Below are 20,732 nucleotides of genomic sequence, written 5' to 3' on the forward strand. Positions count from 1 at the left end.
TAAACTTAGCTTTTGCTTAATAAGCCTTCATGACTCGTCATCACCTGTTATGTGATACCCATACATGTTTCTTCCCCTTTTACGTCAAGCTGTCTTAAGGCAGGGAGCCTTTCCGTCTTGTTCATTTGCACTCCTAGCAAGTAGCACCCAACAGGCATTACAGAAACATTTTTGAAGAAATGAATTACCGTAACATATAAGAAGCTTGATATGGCTCGGCTGTGTGTCCCCACTCAAATCTCATGTCAAATTTTAACTTTATTGTTGAAGGTGGGGCCTGGTGGGAGGTGATTGGATCATGGGGGCAGTTTCTAATGATTTAGCACCACTGCCCTACTGCTGTCTTGTGAGTGAGTTCTCAGGAGATCTGGTTGTTTAAAAGTGTGCAGCAACTCCCGCTTCGCTCTCTTCCTCTGCTCCAGCCATGTAAGACATGCCTCCTTCCTCTTCGCCTTCTGCCATGATTGTAAGTTTCCTGAGGCCTCCCCGGCCATGCTTCATGTACAAGCCTGTGGAACTGTGAGTCAGTTAAACCTCATTTCTTTATAAATTACCTGGTATCTGGTAGTTCTTTAGAGCAACGCGAGAAGGGACTGATAAAACCCTTCATGACCTGACTCCAAGCTACTTTTCTGGTCTTATCTCTAGTTACTTCTCCAATGAACATTATGTTTAGCCATGCCAAATTCTGTTTTATTGTTCACCAATATGGGGAATTTCTTAAGATTTTGCCTATGCTCATCCCATCTGTCAACAACAAGCTTATCTCGTAGATCCTGGAGAATGATTAGATCTTATTTTTTTTATTAGTCTAACAAATATTTATTTACTTAATAGTGTAAGTTTCAAGGCTAGGATAAGAGTACTGTTACGAACAAAAAGAGAACTCTCTGTCCTCCTGGAACTTATGTTCTAGTGTAATGGCATATAAAGAGTGTCAGGTAGTGGTGAGTACTGTGATGGAATAGAATGCACACAGTCCTGGAGGGAGGAGCATTTTTGATATGGTCAAGATGTAGCCTGAGCTAAATGGTGGACAATGGGGTTGGGGAAGTGGTTAGAGGCACGTGCTGTAGGTCAGGGCAAGAACTTCAGAATGAGCTTGGAGCTCTCCTCTCCATTGTATATGGGATCAGTTTGCCTTTGCCTTGCTACTTCCACCTCAGCCATGGTACTTGGTCTCTTGATATATCAGGAGCCTGAAACCCACTAGCCAGAGTTGCTTGCACAGTTCTAGGCTTACACAGCTTTGTGGCAGTGCCAAAGTACCCTGTGCTTTGGGGATCTCTATCCCTGGAAGCAATGAAAAATAGATTGTCATCCTGAATTTAGACTCATTATCATTTTCATAATCTTGGACAGATTATATAATCTCTCCAAACTTTAATAATTTTCTCGTCTAAAATAGCCTAGTTAAAAAAAAAAAAAAGTTGATGTGCAATTAAATGACTGGAATGAAACTCCACAGAACTTTCTCTTTTTTGCTCACTGATATATCCTAAATAACTGGAACAGTGACTGGCCCTCAATAAGTATATTGTGAATGAATCAGTGTATGAAGGAATGATGAATGAATGTAAAGCACATGAAACAACCCCTGGTACATGTGTTGAATAAATGTTATTATAACTGTTATCATAATTTGTAAAATTAGGGAACCTTGTGAGGATATTGTGGTTGTATTGCAAATGTACTTCTTGATCGTCTATGAGGCCTTTCTGCTGCATTGGCACTTCTGCCCAGGCTCATGATGCCTGGCTTCTGCGTCCAAGCATGTGCCAGGGGAGGCCTGGCATCATGGACTGGAGCACGCAGCCAGCTTTCTGGTTTCTCTCTACTCCTGTTTCCTAGTTCTGGACTGTTGGGGGTAGGTCCTGAGAATTAGTTTCTGCTAGCCTCGTCTCCCAGAGGGATCTTGTTTCTGGCTTCCTTTTCCAGGACTGAAGTCAATTCTCATCTTTACCTCACATCAAACCCACTTGTAAGTCCATCTCTACCCTAATACCTGCCTCCACATGTCAGATCTCTCCTCATAATGTTAATACCTGTTCAGCTGAACTGAAGTTTTGTCCTCCTTCTCTAGGGATTGGTTGGTGGTAGGTTAATACTTCTCTTGCCATGATGTTTTCTTGCTTTCTGAACACTCCTCTTATCCATGGTTCATGACTGTGGTGCAGATGGTAAGGAATGACAGGCAAGTAGAAGCCCTCACTGCGTATTTAAGGAAAGATTTAGCCAACTCACAACCCCCAAGTGTGTGCAGTTTTTCAGAGTACAAATGACAGAAATACTTTTCTATTACAATTTGTGTAAATGCTGGGGTGAAAAGTGTTATTCGGAAGCTCAGATGTCATTTTAACCATCTTCTGCCCAATGAACAAAGGAAAGTAGGCATGCATCTGTTGTAATTCTTACAAATGTATTGAGGCCTTTGGAAATGCCAGTAGTAAATTTTGGCTCCCAGTTTGGATTGGATTGGTTGCCCTTTTGAAAAGCATCCATTTGCAGCTTGAATAAGAACATCCGCTGTTCATGGCTAGTTCAGCAACTATCACTAATAGGAAATATTTTTTAAAATATTAGTATAAACTACACATTGTTGTGATAGCTTGGCACTTTACCAACATAGGAAACAGACTGATCATTGCTATCAGGAAATTAAAAATTGCTGCATTACATAGACAGTTTTACTAGTCTTTAGGAGAGATACTGTTCCGTGTGCTTCAATGTGAGGAGTTTAATGGAATGATTCTGTTTTTGAAACTGAAGACAAATATTTCAGAATAATGTAATTTGGATCATTGAAACATATGGGGGATTTTAGGTGAGAGTCCCAATAGACCTATGGTTTTGGCTTTTATTTCTCTTAATAAAATACAGTTATTGACATTGATATCCATTCTCCCAAGATGCAAAAGAATGTAAGATGAAAGGCTGGGCTAGAATGGCAAAGTCTGTGTTTGAAGGGATGTTTATTTTGTCCCACTTCTGGTACTTTGATTAGTTATATGCCCTCTATGAAACTGAGTTATCAGCATGAGGATATGTGAGTAGAGAAAAGGATGTTTTTACACTTAGCCATTATAAATTAAATGTAATGCTTAGAGGCATCTGTCCTGAGTATGAAATGTAGAAGGTGAAGTTAGTGTTTCATTGAAGTACATGAAACCATTGTGAAAATACTGAGTGAGCCGCCAAAGACAAGAATATTTTTTAAAAGCTGGGTAGCAAATGAAGTTACTTGCTAAATTAATTATGAGATATTCCTAGGATAGAAACATATAATCTCATCAAATTAAGAAAATATGTGGAAAACTTGATTTAAAGGGAAAAAAATATTAATAGCTTTGAAATAGCTTTGAAACCAGAGACTGATTCTCCAAATCGTAGCTACTCACCAGTGACCACAAGTTTCACATTTAGTTCCATAGTTAAATTAGCCCAGCTCAGGGTGGAGCTGTTACTGAGATTCCAGAGTGTCTCTGTTGGGACCTTCAATAAGGTGTTCATATTTTTTTTCTATTGTATTAGGAGTGCATATTGATATAGAGAAAGGTGAGTGAGTGGACAAGTAGGTACATAGAGTATGTCGGTTAAGAGTGCTGGCTTGGGGTCACACTCATTGGTTTTCTTTTTTTTTCTTTTTTTTTTTTTTTTTTTTTCCAATACAGCTGTATTGCTTACTGATTGTGTGGGCTTGGGCAATTTAACCTCCTTATGTCTCAGATGCTTCAACATCAGATAACACAGCATCAACCTCTTGGGTTGCAGTGAGGATTAGATGAGCAGCTATATGCACAACTCTTAGCACATGGTCTGGCTCACAGTAAATATGCAAATATCTGTATTATTTTTGTTACCAAGATAATGACAAAATGATTGTTGCTTCATGCCACTGTGTGATTTGTTGCATAGCAGTAGACAACTGAAATAATTACCTAAACATTATTTCAATCTATTAGGTTGGTTAATCCTTACCCAGAGAGAGGGAGGAATTCACTGATGTGCTTGTATATAAGCAAAGATTTTGCAATTAGTTGTTAACCTGTTAGTTAGTGGAACTGGCACATCTGCAATAGGGCTTGAAAAAAATTGCTGTTATTGGTGTGTGTTGTTGTTAGGGTAGAAGTGAGAGAAGTTGAATTCTCTCAGAAATCTTTTTTATGCAAACCCCTAATTGCCCTGTAATCTGATTCTGATACTTTTTCTATAGGAAGAGGTACCCACAGGATGTTACTTTTAGCCAGTTGGCACTCTTGCATTGCAAACCTTTAAGAATCTGCTATGCCATCTTGGTGGCTCATGCCTGTATTCCCAGCACTTTGGGAGGCCAAGGCAGATGGATCACTTGAGGCCAGTTGTTCGAGACCAGCCTATCCAACAAGGTGAAACCCCTTCTCTACAAAAAATAGAAAAAATTAGGCGTGGTGGCACATGCCTGTAATCCCAACTGCTTGGGATGCTGAGGCACAAGAATCGCTTGAACCTGGGAGGCAGAGATTGCAGTAAGCTGAGATCGTGTCACTGCACTCCAGCCTCAGTGATAGAGTGAGACTCTGTCTCAAAAAAAAAAAAAAAGAATCTGCTATGGAAATGTCCCAACCAACTTGGTGCAGTGAATCTTGACTGTTCATATGTCCCTCACATCACTGTCTAGCATAACGTGGATGTGGGGCAGGGGCGACATATTCTTATTTCTCATCACCTGTAGCTGACGTAAAGATTTAAAGTGGATGTGTATTTAAATAAATATATTGTATATCCTGTATCTACAAAGAGCAAAACAAATACCAGCAGTTATTTTTGACTTATGACAGGAACTCTTGTTTAAAAGTTTAGAACTGTTGAGTATTGACTAGCTAGCTCCTTATTACTCCAGTTGTGCAGAATGAGTCAAGGTCAGGAGAAGAGAAAGGAAAAGACCTGCCTTGGGAGGTTAGGAGGGCACATTGTAGGAGTTGACCTGGAAAGTCACCCCATTGTATGTTTTTATGAGTTCTGGTCATTGAAGATCAGTCCGTTTCCTTGCTGCACATTACATTCAGAATATTTTGAGATGTTGGGATGAACGACTGTTGTGGTTATATGTTTTTTGACAGGGAGAGCGAATGTCAGCTGGACTACTGTGTTGCCAACTCTTTTTTTTTTTTTTTTTGTGACAGTCTCCCTCTGTCGTTCAGGCTGGAGTGCAGTGGCACGATCTTGGCTCACAGCAACCTCTGCCTCCCGGGTTCAAGCAATTCTTCTGCCTCAGCCTCCTGAGTGGCTGATACTACAGGCGCCCACCACAATGCCTGGCTAATTTTTGTATTTTTTGTAGAGACAGAATTTGACTATGTTGGCCAGGCTGGTCTCAAACTCCTGAGCTCAAGTTACCTGCCCACCCCAGCCTCCCAAAGTGCTGTGATTACAAGAGTGAGCCACCACGTCCGGCCACTGCCAATTCATATTTGGTAAATGGGATATCAAGATTATCCTTCTCATCCCGTGCACATGGAATTGGTCAACAGCCAACTAACAAATTCTATGGATGATTTTTCACTAATTGGTACAATTCACTCATGAAACAAATGTATAAGCATACATAAAGTATTTCTTGAGGGTTGTGTAACATCAAAATGTTTGTTATAAATACACAAAGAATACTACATTACTAAAATTGATGACTGTAATTTTATTCATCTCTTAGGAATCAGTTGAGCTATTGATTCCACAGCAAATGTGTTTTGATTAAGATCATGGCAAGATATGTTTGACAGCAGTTCCAAATTTTTAGAATCTAGTACATATTTAAAGTCTACATTCATCTGAGATTATATGTATCTGATCTTAGCTCAGTGAGATACATCTATCAATATTTTGTTTCAAGGACTGTATTGTCAATGCTGTGTAATTACCATGTGTTGTGTAAAAATCACACACCTTCCTTGATAGTTTGGAGCATGCCGTGATACTGAACGCTTTTGTTTATGAGAATTGAGGTTAGATCCATGAATGCAGAGATGAATATGCTTCACATGTGTTTGCAACAGGTATATATACAGATTGAATCTGCACTAGTTGAAAGAGTTTAACAGTTGAAGCTTAGTTCCCCAGCTGTGAACATTGTTATTTATGGTGTTTATTATAGTTGTGGCTGTGAATGATTCTAGAAAATCATAGAAAGATTTCCAGGAAAACGTGATTTCTTAAAAAAATCGAGATTGTTTTACTTTTTTCACTTGTACATGAAATTAAACTGTACATTTTGACTTAAACACATGTAGAATTATTCAAGAACAATATAAATTTAAAGAAAAACCATCATGAATATATAGTGATATTTAAATGTGTTAAGTGGAACACAGACCCAGTCAGGTTTTCATGATTTATCAGTTTTTAACTTCAAAGACTCCGGTTAGCTTGCATTTTTTAAACTAATGAGTTTATCACAGCCAGTGGGGAAAATGGTTAAAGTATATCAGCTGTAAATTGGTACAAAGCACTAAAAGGGACATTAGCCTCTAATCAGATTCTAACAGTTCATTAAATCTGCGTTTCCAGAATCGCTCTTTGTCTTTTCTCTTCTTTTGCTTGGGCCTTCCTTGTAAGGCATCTTCTTGCCTTTTCATCTGGGCAAGAACTCCTCCGGGGTAGGAAGCAATATCAGCTCATCCTTCATTGTCTACCAGCCAAACAGCCTACAGGGTGCTTTGTTAAGGTGGATTCCTAGAGCTGCTGCCAGACTCCAGAGAGTCGAGGGCTGGCCGGCTGCAGGAAGGCTTTCCTGAGACTGGATGGTGGTAAGCCAAGCTGGCGGCTGCCAACCTCGGAAGCCAGTGACACGTTAGGATTTGAGATCCCTGCCCCGTGTGAAAACAACCCACAGGCCTCCATGAAAGGGTTTCAAGTTCAGAACAACTCATCCAAGCTCACCAGTAATATACCACAGTTCCTTCTGCTGTAAATTATCTATTAAGATGTAAAATTCTGAAAAAAGGGGACAAGTCAAAAGCAAACATTTTTAAAAAGTATCCTGCCAATTTTGAAAATATTGAACATTTATAGGGAAATAATATTGACAGTAATTTTTCTTCTTTTTATCACCTAATAGACTAGGTGGTGTAGACTTTTAAAATGCTCATTAACTCCAGGGTAAATTTGTTTTTTTTTTTGATTCCTTGGAGCAAATATTTATAAGAGGCTCTGTACGTTTTATTTCTTGGAACATTTTTCTTAACAAAAAGAAGAGTCAAGAAATATGAGAAATAGAGTTTCACTATACTGCACTCTGTTGGTATTATTTGGTAATAAGAACATGTAATTTATGATTTGTTGAAAGGAGAGTCGTTTTTATTTATTTATTTTTGAGATGGAGTTTCACTCTTGTTCCCCGGGCCGGAGTGCAGTGGTGCGATCTCTGCTCACTGCAACCTCCACCTCCCAGGTTCAAGCGATTCTCTTGCCTCAGCCTCCGGAGTAGCTTGGATTACAGGTGCCCGCCACCACGCCCAGCTAGTTTTTGTATTTTTAGTAGAGACGGGGTTTCATCGTGTTGGCCAGGCTGGTCTCGAGCTCCTGAACTCAGGTGATCCACCTGCCTCAGCCTCCTAAAGTGCTGGGGTTACAGGCGTGAGCCACTGTGCCTGGCCCAGTTGTTTTTATTTAACCTGCTATTTTGTAGAAAAGCAACCATATTAAAGGTGACCACCTGAAGATTTAGAAATTATACTTATCTTTTTCACCAGGTAGGCAAAATATTTAGAAACTGATTTCTCTTAATAAGACCACTTTAGTGTCCTGTGGTTACATTCTGTAATTAAGTAAAAATAACCATTCTAAAATCTCAATCAAATTTAGTTCTATCAGATTTGTAGTTGAGTTAATATGTAACAGAGAAATTAGCATTCTACACATGTTTAAAAATATGAGCCTGATTTGGGCCTTACGTGAGCACTGAAGTGTGATTCTGACTCCCTTCCTAGGTTGCTGACTGTAGAAAATCCCCAAGGCGGTGACAATTACGTAGAAAATAACCTTGATTTAATCTTTTATAAATGGTGTTTGAAATGTTATTGAGCTACAGTATAAATAAGATTTTCTTTTCAAGAGGTGGTAAATTGAGCAAAACATATGCCAGAATAAAGACCAAATAATTGTTATTTAGTTCAGCCTAAAAATTCACTCTTAATCTAAGATTTATGTTGGTTGTTTTTAAAGTAGATATTTGGAGGTTGATAGGTAGAAATTTTCATTTGACCAGAATTGCCATGACATAAAAATTAAATGTATGGAATTATCTTGATTTTAAATGATGTAGGCTTTGACTAATATGAGAGTTTATAAATTTTTATGTGATTTTCTCCTTTATGGATATCTTTGCACAATACAATTTCCAGAACTAAGGGAAGAGAAAAACTTGCCTTCTGTTTCCTTCCACTATTGTGAAAGCGTGATGAATTGTTGTAGCCCCATATAAATTAATGTAAGGTTTCCATACTCCAGTTTATTACGGTCTGACCTCCAACCCAGAGGTCAGAGAATCAGACTGATTAATTCAACTGCTTGGTCATTATTTCAAATGAAAGTTCAGAGTGGAGGGGGGGGGATAATTGGTTATGCTGATATTCTCATTTAATTATTCTTTATTGTTTAAAAAATTAAGTTAGCAGTACTAAATGTACTACAATGAGGGAAGACTCTCCCAGAGGTCCTCTTTTGAATGCTTTAGAGCTGAATCTTTCTCTCTCCCTTCTATTCTCAGAATATCAACACCTTTGAGAACAGAATGTTAATGCTTGATGGGATGCCGGCAGTCAGAGTCAAAACAGAGCTTTTGGAATCTGAACAAGGGGTAAGCACAAGTTTCCAGCAGTGCCCCACTCCTTTTGATGAGAGTGGCATTCTTCTGCAGAGCATCCTGAGGTTTGCAGAGCACTTCTGCGGTTTCCCTTGCTTAAGCTTTTCTCTCTCAGGTTAAAACAAACAAAAATCTGAGATTGTGGTTGATCTGTACCCATTTGCAACTTCAACTATTATTTCCTTGGAAGGGATAGTGTCCTAAAATTTGGAAGGCATAGTGATATTATAAGAACCATATGGCTATATCTAAATTGGTAAATGATTTGAAAAGCTAACAAAAATCCAAAGCAAAGAGGAAGTATTAATAAGGTGGGAATATAACCTCAGTGTCATCATAGTTTGGTTGATTCTAATCAGGAAATGACAAAGTACAGCTATGAGAATGTTACTGTTTGTTGGATGGGTTTCTCTTTTGACATTTGTACTTGCCTTTTCTTACTGTAGGAGTACTGGGGGGTAGTTGATGAGGTCACTGAATTTGAAAAATTTCTAAAAGCGAAAGAAAGATTATTTAACAATACATAGCCAAACCAATGAATTAATTTATGGGTACTGAAAATACAAGGACTACGAGTGCATATTTTTTAATGACATAGATTTTATAATGAACATTTATGGCTTCACTGATTTATTTAAGAGCATAAGAGCAGGATAATTGGCTGCAGCATTGGCAACTTTAAGGGATAAAGTGCTGCTCATGTGGCTGAGTGCCCATTGGCTACTTATCTTATTAAACCACCACCACTGAGGCAGCACAGGTGACTGATAGAAGGACGTAAATACGTATATAATCTTTACCTTATGGGGTGGGGGGAGGGGGAGGGATAGCATTAGGAGATATACCTAATGCTAAATGAGTTAATGGGTGCAGCACACCAACATGGCACATGTATACATATGTAACAAAGCTGCACATTGTGCACATGTACCCTAAAACTTAAAGTATAATAATAAAAAAAGCTAAAAATTAGCAATGTTTTATACTTGAACATTGAAAAGAAATTTTAAATGTGAATAAAATCTCACTGTTAGAGTATAAAAATCAATGTGGATGAGTACATCCGTGATCCCACTCAAAGGGTTAAGATATTGATGTCCCAAAAGGATTTCATAATGAGAACATTCAAGGTTATGGATCCAGATGGTAGTATTTAGAGGGTCTCTTCAATAACTTCTGCATACTTGAGCATCACGTAGCGAGCTGTGTGGCATCTCAATATAATTTCTGTTTTTCAGTGTAAGCCTGTGTTTGAACAGAGCCTCATCGTGGTAGAGGATGTCATTTCACCTCTATGTTCTGGGTTGAGTTTTGTAGCTCTGAAATGAACTTTGTGGAGTATGTCAACCAATAACATGACTCCACAGTCCTATACGTGATATAATGACCAATTCATATAGATTCAGCCCAAGACACAGGCAGTAGAGGATCATGAAGAAGAAGACCGTGGCAATTACTAACATTGGTTCAGTATAGACAAGGTTTTTCAGAAAAAGTCATGTGTTCAACTGGATTTTCTAGCTGGATTCACTAAGTTAAATTCTATATATCTTCCAAACCTTATAGATAGTTTTAACCTTTATTGATTAACCTAACCATGGGGAGGATTTGTCTTAGTTCTTTAGAGTTCTGTTTTCTTAATTGATTTCTTAATCTAGTTGCATTATCATGAGTTTAGTAAAATAAATTTCTGCTTAACTCATATAGAGCCTGGCGTCTCATTGAGAAAGGATAGCCTTTTCCCACTGCTCATGAGAAAAAAAAAGTGAAAAAGCAGTCCATATTTCACAATAATTTCTTCAACTTGAAATAACAATCTGTTCAAACGGTGCATGTTGGAGGAAGACAAAAACTACAGCAAACCAGTTAGAAACTTAGCCCCAGACAAATGGTCAAAGCTAGGATAGTGGGTTGCTGTCACCAGTCCTGGTAATCTTTAACAATATCCATATAGTTGTTTCCCGTTTATTTTTCGGTTTCAAGGTAAGGTCTACCTGAAAGATTTAGGTGTGCAAAAAACAAAAGCCACTATTCCCAGCAGTTTTGCAGTGTGAGTAAGAACGCCATGTCACATTATTTATAGAAAGCATTTTTTTGTCCTTAGATAGGGACATGAAAAGTTGTGGGTTCATAGATATTGCCTAATGCCTGTTCATGAAAATCTATTTTTCTCCTTGTGAATGGAGCTGATGTTGGTATTTTAACTCTTATTTAGATTGTGCATGTTGGAGGGAAATAGAACTTTATTTTTTTTCCTTTGGGTTTATGTGTACCTCAAATATATGACAGATACAATTTCATTCTCTTTTGTAGCAAAGCTTCAAGAGAATCAGCCTGTAGTGTTTAATGAAACGTATAATGATTTAACTCTATTAGAATACAATAATTTTAACAATTTCGTAATGCTTTAAATCAACTCTTGTTTAAAACAAAATCTAGAATTTTGGTGACTTTCATTTTTGGCCACTTTGCTGGGTTTTTCATTAGAGAGGATGGGTTGGGTGTTATATACCATATAATGTTCAGAATCTTAGAACTATTTTTAGATAAGGAGAACTAGAATTTTGAATATTTCATGACTTCCTTATTTATGACTTAAAGGCTGGTTGAAGTTTAATTCTTTGTAAGAAAAACACATTAGTGAAATTTCAATAAATAATTACAGTCACATGTATAATTATGGGCATTTATTTATTTATCTGTTTTTTATGACATAGAGTTTTGCTTGCTATGTTGCCCGGGCTGGACTCAAAGTCTTGGGTTCAAGTGATCCTCCTGCATAAGCCTCTCAAGTAGCTGGGGTTACAGACATGTGCCACCATGCACAGCTGATTATGGACTTTTGAAAAAGATGAGACATGTTAGTTAACAATGAACAAAAAGTGATAGAAACTTGTCTGCGTCACAACAATGAATGAGAAAGCTTGAAGAAAGCCTGAAGGTGGTACATTGGTTGGAATGTATAATCACTCTGAAAAACCTAGTTTTGGTACTCTGACTTTAAGAAATAGATACTAATCTCAATCTTTTGGTGAAGAAAAGCTGATATTTCTCTCAGGCTGCACACATCATTTTAAAGATGTGCTACTCTACACGCCCTTGTGTTTCAGTGCACCAGGAAGGCATGTAGTTGTTCTCTGTTGTGTGTTAAAAAGAGTCCTTTAGGTCTTCCGCTGTCAGCCGGGCTCTGCATGTCTCCCCACCCTTCCAAGGAATTCAGGACCTGAGGAGCACATTTCAGAGGTTAAAGACAGACTGGGAACAGGCCTGCGTCTCTTCTGTGAAAAGTTCTGGCTGCCTTGCCTCATTCTCTTAATGAGATTTATGCTGTGGGTATGTGATCATGTGTCTTCAATCAGAATGTAAACTCCGAGAGGACAAGGACTATTTCTTATATTTCTGGTTTGTATCTCTTATAGTTTCTGGCACATGGTGAATACATTATTTATTCCGCTTGTCTGGGCATTATAATTAGCTTGGTGAAAAATATAAAACCAGTCAATAGATAATTGCCATAGATAATTGCTCTACGTCATAGGGTTATTGTGAACATAAAAATCAAAATTGTAAATATTGGAAATACTCATTCTCATTGGTGACAGGAGTCCTCATCTCGTAGCCATGTGAACCGGATAGGTGTGGTAGCATATGGGCACCACCTCTGTGTGCCTTCTGTTTGGAGTTCTCTGACTCTTGCATTTTTAGTTAAGTGAAAGCTAGGTAGATAATTATTGCAGTCACCTAAAATGTGAGTTCGGTTTTCTTGCTTGTCGGTAACACAGCACATGCTGCTGGCAGCCTCTAGGAAGGGCATGTGCTCTTGTGATACACTTCAGGGGCACAGCAAGGAGTGCTTGGATGACTTTGTTTCTGACTTTGGTGCGTGCGCCCTGCTGTTACAAGAGCTTCCCAAATGCTGTTAGCATTTGGATGTTCTAACATGTTATTAAGCAAAGGACTGAAACAAGAAGAGTATTAGAACTATCACACCCAGAGATAAGGCAGTATGTAGAGGATACTGCCCCAAAGATATACTATGTGATTTTATTCCTGGCCCTGCAGTTTACCAGCTGGAATGACATTGGGAAGTTATTTTCTATCTCCAGGCCTCTATGTCCGCATCCATACAGTGGGGGTGCTGGAGATGAGGCCTTCCCTCCCAGGTAAAGTCTGCCATTCTGTGATCCTGGTGAGGAGCAAGGGGTGAGACAGAGCCTTTCTATTTATGCATTTAAGAGTCTTACTGCAGTGAAGCTTCCTGTGTATGGAAGTGTAAATTCACAGACTTCAAAGTGAGAAAGACCTGAGTTCAGATGGTATTCAGCCCGGTACCAGCTGTGTGGGTCATGCTTCGTCTCTCTCCTCTAATCCTACTCACCTGGAAGATGGAATTAACCACCCATCTTCACAGGAGGCTGCCTGCCTTTGGTGGGTGCTGAGTCAGTGTTCTCCTTTTGAAGAAAAACAGGAGAAAAAGGCCCTATTACTTTCGTTTATGTTGCTGCAATCCTCATGAAGTATCTAGTAGAGATTTCAACATCTATGTTAATTCATGATTCTCCAAGTAGATATAGGGTAAATCTGAAATTAGAATGCTTTTTTTTTCATTTGAATTTTTATTTAAGCATATCTGGAAGAATGTTTCAAATTCTGATTAGAGTTTATTATGTGAAATAATGGAACACAAAAAATAATGTCAATAACAGAATAAAAACAGAATAATGGAACCAAAAAAAATGAAAATAGTTTATTCTGCCTAATTTTGTGTATTTGAAATTCTTTAAATTAAAATGTTTTAAAAAGAAGAGCTCTCTAAATAATAATATTTTTGAAAACTACATAGGTGCAGAGGACTCAGAGGGAGACCTGAAAGCAACATTTCTTAGTCACCCTCACTGTTTATTTCCTAAGTCTGAGGAATCTGCTGCGGGGAAGGAGCTGACCTGAGTGTCTACACTAACTGCAAGGGTGTTGAAGCCATTGGTTATCTTGCCTCTCTTCTCTCCTGTAGAACCAGGTACAGTTCTGATCCGTGGGCCAGTAGAGAAGAGCGGCAATAGTGTGGCAGAAACAGGGAAAGAGATTGGGTGTTTTGCTAATTTTAAGTACTCTAAGCAGTCAGTAATTGAGTGGAAGACAGATTCCTTTCTGTTACCCTTGGGGAAGCGAGCCTGATGCCTCTTTGCCATAGCCATGTAGCTAGAAAGGGTGCAGGCATTGCCGCAGAGAAGTATAGGATCACGTCAATACTCCATGCCTTAACTACCAGGAAATATCCACCTTGGCCGGACCAGAGATTCCTATGCGCTCTCTCATTTTAGAGGCAGAACAAAAGAGGATAAGGGAGACTCAGTCTTTTCCCTAGAGGCAGCTTGCAGTAACTCTTAGAAACCATTCTGCAGGACATTAATAACAAGGTGTTGAAGCTATTCCTATATCACAGAGAGCTGACTAGCATCATGAAGTCAGCTGTAATGTAACTTCCTTAAGAGCAGAGCTTATGCTTTATGTTTCTTGTTATTCCTCATCATCTCAGCACAGGAGCTTATGAATCCGCAGGGCTCAATAAATGGTGATTCATTCGTGTGCTATTTGTTGTAAGTGAGAGGCTGTTTGCCACACTGGAATTGAGAGGATTTGGAGACAGGTGCTTTTTTGAAAAAGACTCCAGTTGTTAGGCTTAATAAAGAAATATAGACGGGTGCAGGTATTGTAGCTGAACCTGGAAATGTGCTATGGAATGTTTACTTAAGGCAGGAAATAAATTACATTAAAATTCAGTAGCATTAGAGGGAAAAAACCCAACAATTGGCCTAACTTTTTTCCTCAGTAAACCTATTTAATTTTACACTAACGATCTAGTGTACATCTGTGTGTAAAGGCGTAGTAAGACAGTGTTACTTTAATGACTTTATCAGAAGTGAAAAAAGGGCATTATTAAAAATGCCACTTGCATTACCCTTTAACCAGGGGCTCATTATTCCCTCTCCTGCTGTGGAACAGGGGCCAGCGTTTGACTAAATTGGTAAAATTATCTTGGAAATACGAGTTTGCTTATCATTTAATATTCTCTGATGACCCGCTGCTTGAGATCTTTTGATATGTAGTGAAATCTGCATGTCACTACCTGGCTTCAAAGAAAAACATTTGCAGTTGCTGTGTTATGGCTAATGTGAGAAGACCATTTTTTTTTTTAAGCAGAAAGAAATATCTGCTCTTGCAAAACTCCTATTTTAAGAAGAGATATCCTTCACTAAAGATGCAGAGTTAGACTGATTTTAATAATGTCAGAATGGCCAATAAATATATTAATAGAAGGAATTGAAAATCAATGAGCTGTGATAGTAATTACAGATAGTACCCAAGGGAAATATAGCAAGCAGACAAATCCTTTCCCTCAGGGCCTGCCCTGGGCAAAGCTATGAAGTTGAGAATTCTGCCCTTCTTCCCTTTAGCAATGTACTTTCTCTTTCAACTTCATTCTCCTGCCACCCACAATCCAGATGTCCCTGCGCTCTGATGGTGCTGTAATGGTTCAAGGTACCAACAGATGACCAGTTCTAACCACAGTCTCATTAATTGAAGAGAATGTAAAGTGTCTTTTCCAAGAGTTATTTGCATTTTTATAGGGTCAGTGCTTTGTAAAAAGGAATGTTTCTTAAGGAAATTAAATGCTCTGAGTAATTTGAGCATTTTGATTTCAGGCAAATTAACCTTTCCAGAATATTTCAGCTTCTACAAGATCATGGTCTGTATTGTCTCCTTGTCTTTGTGGAAGAATTTTTTTTAAAAAAATCTGGACCATCAAGCATGTTTTCTCTGTAGATGTGTGTTCTTGAGCTAATGTTTGCATACCGATTCAGAGTTTATAAAGTGCATCACAAAAAATATCCTTATTTATTTATTTATTTATTTATTTTGAGACAGAATCTCGCTCTATCGCCAGGCTGGAGTGCAGTGGCACGATCTCAGCTCACTGCAACCTCCACCTCCCAGGCTGAAGCGATTCTCCTGCCTCAGCCTCCGAAGTAACTGTGATGATAAGTACACGCCACCATGCCTGGCTAATTTTTGTATTTTTAGCAGAAACGGGGTTTCACCATGTTGGCCAGGATGGTCTCGATGTCTTGACCTCGTGATCCGCCTGCCTTTGCCTCCCAAAGTGTTGGGATTACAGGCCTGAGCCACTGCGCTCGGCCAAAATATCCTATTTAACCTTTGGAGGAGTTTTACTTCTGACCACGAAGGATTAACTCCTGTGGGAATTGACTCCCACCATAAACAACTAGAAACTCAGACGAATAGGAGATGTTTTTCTTCACATATTGGACAACAAGCGATGGTCCTTGAGAGGAGAGCAGAAAACGTGATGAACTCTATAGTGGCCACAGCTTACTGCTTGGAGGTAACTTCCGGGCGGGAAAGCAGGGAGGAAGAACCCAAACAGGGCCTCGCCGTCTCACTGAGCTAAGCAGGCAGGGTTTGGTATTTGGAGAAGTTAGGACAGCTAGTTTGTGAGAAGAACAATACTGTAGAGGAGGGAATTGCACAAATAGAGAGAGCTCTGGAGATCTCCAGAGGGGCCCACTAAAGGGTTTGGTGAGTACTTATCTTCCTGTGTATTGAGGAAGGCAAGGAAAGGCCGGCCATACAGCAGTAGGTTGAACAATTCTTGGAGCTCACATAAAGCTGACAGAAATCAGGGTGGACAGACCTCTTCATATGTGAGGCATTGGGAAGAGGGCTTGGAAGGGTCACAGCTTAGTGGCCCTTAGTCCTGGAATAGACTGCTCTAGACCTACCCTGACAAGCCTTAGAAACAGGCATTGAAAGGACCGAACTGATCTGCAAGTCACTCACCTGTATACCAGAGCAAAAATGCACTCCCAAGAATACACGATCTAGTGCTGAATGATGTAAAAGTCACAATGTCTGGCCTCCGATCAAAATTACCAGATGTACAAAGAAGCAGGAAAATAGAACTTATAACCAAGTTTTAAAAATGAATCAATAGAAACACATCCAGAAATGACAAATAATTGGCAAGGATCTTAAAACATCTATTTTGTATCTGATATGCTCACGAATGTGAAAGAAAACATGAAAATGATGAGAAGAGAAATGGAAGGTACAAAAAGATAAGAAATTAAACAGATGAAACATACACTGTGTGTGTCCGTTTTTGCATTGCTGTGAAGAAATACCTGAGGCCAAGTGCTCACGCCTGTGATCCCAGCAATTTGAAAGGCCAAGGGAGGTGGATCACTTGAGCGCAGGAGTTCAAGACTAGCCTGGACAATGTGGTGAAACCCCATTTCTACGAAAAATACAAAAATTAGCCAGGCTTGGTGACACGTGCCTGTAGTCCCAGCTACTCCGGAGGTTGAGGCAGGAGGATTGCTTGAGCTCAGGAGGTGGAGGCTGCAGTAAGCCAAGATCCCATCACTGCACGCCGGCCTGAGCAACACGAGACTGTATCTCAAAAATAAATAAATAAATAAATAAATCGTGGCAGAAAGCAAAGTGGGAGCTCATGCATCATGTGGTGAGAGGGAGGTGGTGCCAGGATAACAACTTGTGAACTCAGAGTGGGAACGCATTCATTACCGTGAAGACAACACCAGGCCATTAATGAGGGATCCGCCCCTATGACCCAAACACCTCTCACTAGGCCCACCTCTAACATTGGAGGTTGCATTTCAACATGAGATTTGAAGGGGAAAAAACTTCCAAACCATATCATACTGTATTTAAAATTTTAAAAATACAGTGGATGACATTAATAGATACTGCAGAAGAAAAGATCAATGTCTGAATACATAGCAATAAAAACTATCCAAAATAGGCTGGGCACAGTGGCTCATGCCTGTAATCCCAGCACTTTGGGAGGCCGAGGTATGTGGGTCACTTGAGGTCAGGAGTTTGAGACCAGCTTGGCCAACATGGCAAAACCCTGTCTCTACTAAAAAATAAAAAATACAAAAATTAGCCAGGCATTGTGGCTCATGCCTGTAATCCCAGCTACTCAAGAGGCTGAGGCAGGAGACTCACTTGAGCCCGGGAGGTGGAGGCTGCAGTAAGCTGAGATTGTGCCACTGCTCTCCAGCCTGGGCAACAAAGCGAGACTGCATCTGTCTCAAGACAGACAGACAGACAGACAGATAGATAGATAGATAGATAGATAGATAGATAGATAATTAAATAAACCTATCCAAAATAAAGCACAAAGCACAGAGGGAAAAGAAATAGAGACTGAAGATAAAAACAGAGCTTCAGTAAGCAGCTGTGGAACAATAACAAGTTGCTTATCATACATACAATTAGACTTTTAAGAAGAGGAAGATCAGAAAAAATATTTGAAGAAAAAAAGCTGAACATTGTTCAGATGGGATGGAAACTATAAACTCACAAATCCCAGGAAGTTTAATGAGCCCCAAGCAGAATAAATGGCACTAAAACACATAATAATCAAATTGCTGGAAACAAGTAATGAAGGACATAGTCTTAAAAGCAGCCAGGGGGCAAAAAATACACCTTACACATGAAGAAAGATAAATCAGTCTTCTTATCTGAAATGAGTCAGGAAAGAAGAAAGAAATTGCAGGCAGAAAGAAACGGATACTAGGTAGGAATTTAGATTTATACAGGAAATGAGTAATGGTAAACATATGGGTCAATATAAAAGAATTTAAAAATCTTTTTAAAAGACAGTTGACTGCTGAAAGCAAATATAACAGTGCATGGTGGAGTTCGTGACATCTTGAATGAAAATGAGTAGTAACGACAGCACAGGGCAGGGTTATGGAAGGAAGTATAGGTAGAGTTCTCCCACCACATGTGAAGTGGTATGGTATTATTTGAAGGTAGGTCAGTAAGTCATAAGTGATAACTTGTGATAAAGCCTTATGTTGTAAATTCTAGAGCAACCACCCACACAAAACAACCAGATACAGTTGTCAGACCAGTAGTGGAGATGAACCAGAAACACTGCAAAAAAACCCCTCAATTTATCTAAAAGAATAAAAGGTAAAAGGAACAGAGTACAGATAGCAAGATGGTACATTCTAGAGTAATCAAAGGATAGAATCTAGAGTAGTCAAAATCTTTGACAGTCGAATGAAGTTGCCTGGTGTTGGGGGAGAGGGAAATAGGAAGTTGTCCTGTGAGTATAGAGTTTCAGTTTTGTAAGATGAAAAAAGCTCTAGACATCTATTACACAACGTTGTGAATATAGTTAACACTACTGAGTTGTACACTTAAAAATGGTTAAGAGAGTAAATTTTATGTTATGTTCTTTACCACAATTAAGAATTAAAAAAAAAAAAAGTTTTTTGAACTAGAGGGCTTAGGATTTATAACTGTATAGGAGAGCAAATATGGATTACTAAACTGGCTAAGGGGAGACTTGAGCAGATTGCTTTGTATAGTTCAAAGGGGCAGTGATTTTTAAGAAATCTGTTTGTTATATCAGCAACCATGTGTGAGTATATGGCCTTCCTTATACTTACAATGAAAACTTAAATAAATTTTGGCTTTGACAGCATCCTTCTTCTAACTCTGGAGGAAGAAGTTTCATATGAAAGGTGAGACTATTCGTGTTTAGCCATGCCAGTCCTGTTGAGTGCCTGTGTACAAGGCCTGTCCTGAGATCAGAAACTGGAATTCTTATGTCTGATAACATTTTATTTTAGAAAAGTTTAAATTTCTATAAAAAACCTATCAAGAGAAATTAAAAGACATGATCACATCTTGAAATAAAAGCTATTAATAGTTTAGAATACTTTCTTCCTGGAACATAATAATTCTGTGGTGAACATTGTTTTAAGATAAAAAGTGAAAGGATAGAAAAAGATACATTATGCAAACACTAAATAACAGCAAAACCAAAATGTTGGTGCCCTGTATTCATATCAAAGTAGGGCTCAGAACAATAATATAACCAGAGATAAAATTGAGCATCTCATAATGATAAGGATGTCAATTCATTAAGAGAACATAATGGTTTCACATGCTTGTCTGCCTTAGTAATCCTTTGAGTAGATGTAATATTGTTTTTATTAGTAAATAAAGTTGCAGAGATGGTACGCATGTAAGATCACACAACCAGTAAGTAACAGGCACTGGACTGTGTAGTCCATGTCTTGTGAATCAGTCTTTTCATCATTGCAGGGTATTTGTCTTTGTAACTCAGTTTCGATCATTGTAACTAGTTACTACATTGGACATGATATGATATCAGACATAATTCCTACTAATATATTGATGTGTAAGAAGAAACTAATATAGATCTTGTGAAAAGTTTTTGTTCAGTACCCCAGTAAATGCAAATTTACCTAACTAGAGTCACAGAGCCTTTTATGCAGTATCCTACAGTAAATGTGAACTCTTTTGAGTCACTATTTCACCTTAATTTCATAGGATTAAAAAATATTTTACTACATAAGTATGTTTGTTTTATATAAAATAATGTTTGTATTTACTTAATGGGCAAACATAATCCCTGGTCACCACATGGGCAAAATTCTATTTCACTGTGTGTCTATCAATTTTTGAAATCAATAGATTGAGCAGAACTGATACCACAGATTAGATTCAGCTTCTAGAAAACTCCCCTAGTGTTTTGAGAAACCAGTGTAACAATAAAGATGTCAACAGGTTTTTTTTTTTTGTTTTCTTTACAAATTATGTCAGAGAATGATCACTGAGAAAAATGCTGTGCTCTGAAGGCATTCGACCTGGTGACAGTTTTGATCTGTTTAATATCTTACTAGTTGATCATATCTGTGGCTATAGAAGAAGGAAACTGTGTTCATTGTCATTGGTCAGTCCTTTCTGTTGTCTTAAGAAAATGCGAAGAAAGTGTCATAAGGAAATATGAACTTCTTTTCATCTA

At 38.6% G+C, this 20,732-nt stretch overlaps 1 protein-coding gene across 11 annotated transcripts in view; it reads left to right on the forward strand.

Annotated features, from left to right (window-relative positions):
- Window positions 1–20,732, forward strand: part of KLF12 (KLF transcription factor 12) — a 450,646-nt gene that overhangs the window by 182,932 nt on the left and 246,982 nt on the right. For 8 of the 11 annotated variants that reach the window (XM_055245003.2, XM_055245008.2, XM_055245007.2 and 5 more), the window contains one exon: window positions 8,744–8,833. In XM_055245003.2, coding sequence (XP_055100978.1) covers window positions 8,744–8,833 — 90 coding nt within the window. Of the gene's footprint in view, window positions 1–1,570; window positions 1,607–8,743; window positions 8,834–20,732 lie in introns of those variants that run through there. The other 3 variants (XM_055245006.2, XM_063618775.1, XM_063618773.1) reach the window with 1 other exon arrangement.

The sequence above is a fragment of the Symphalangus syndactylus genome, chromosome 15 (assembly GCF_028878055.3).
Source record: "Symphalangus syndactylus isolate Jambi chromosome 15, NHGRI_mSymSyn1-v2.1_pri, whole genome shotgun sequence".
Taxonomy (NCBI): Eukaryota; Metazoa; Chordata; class Mammalia; order Primates; family Hylobatidae; genus Symphalangus; species Symphalangus syndactylus.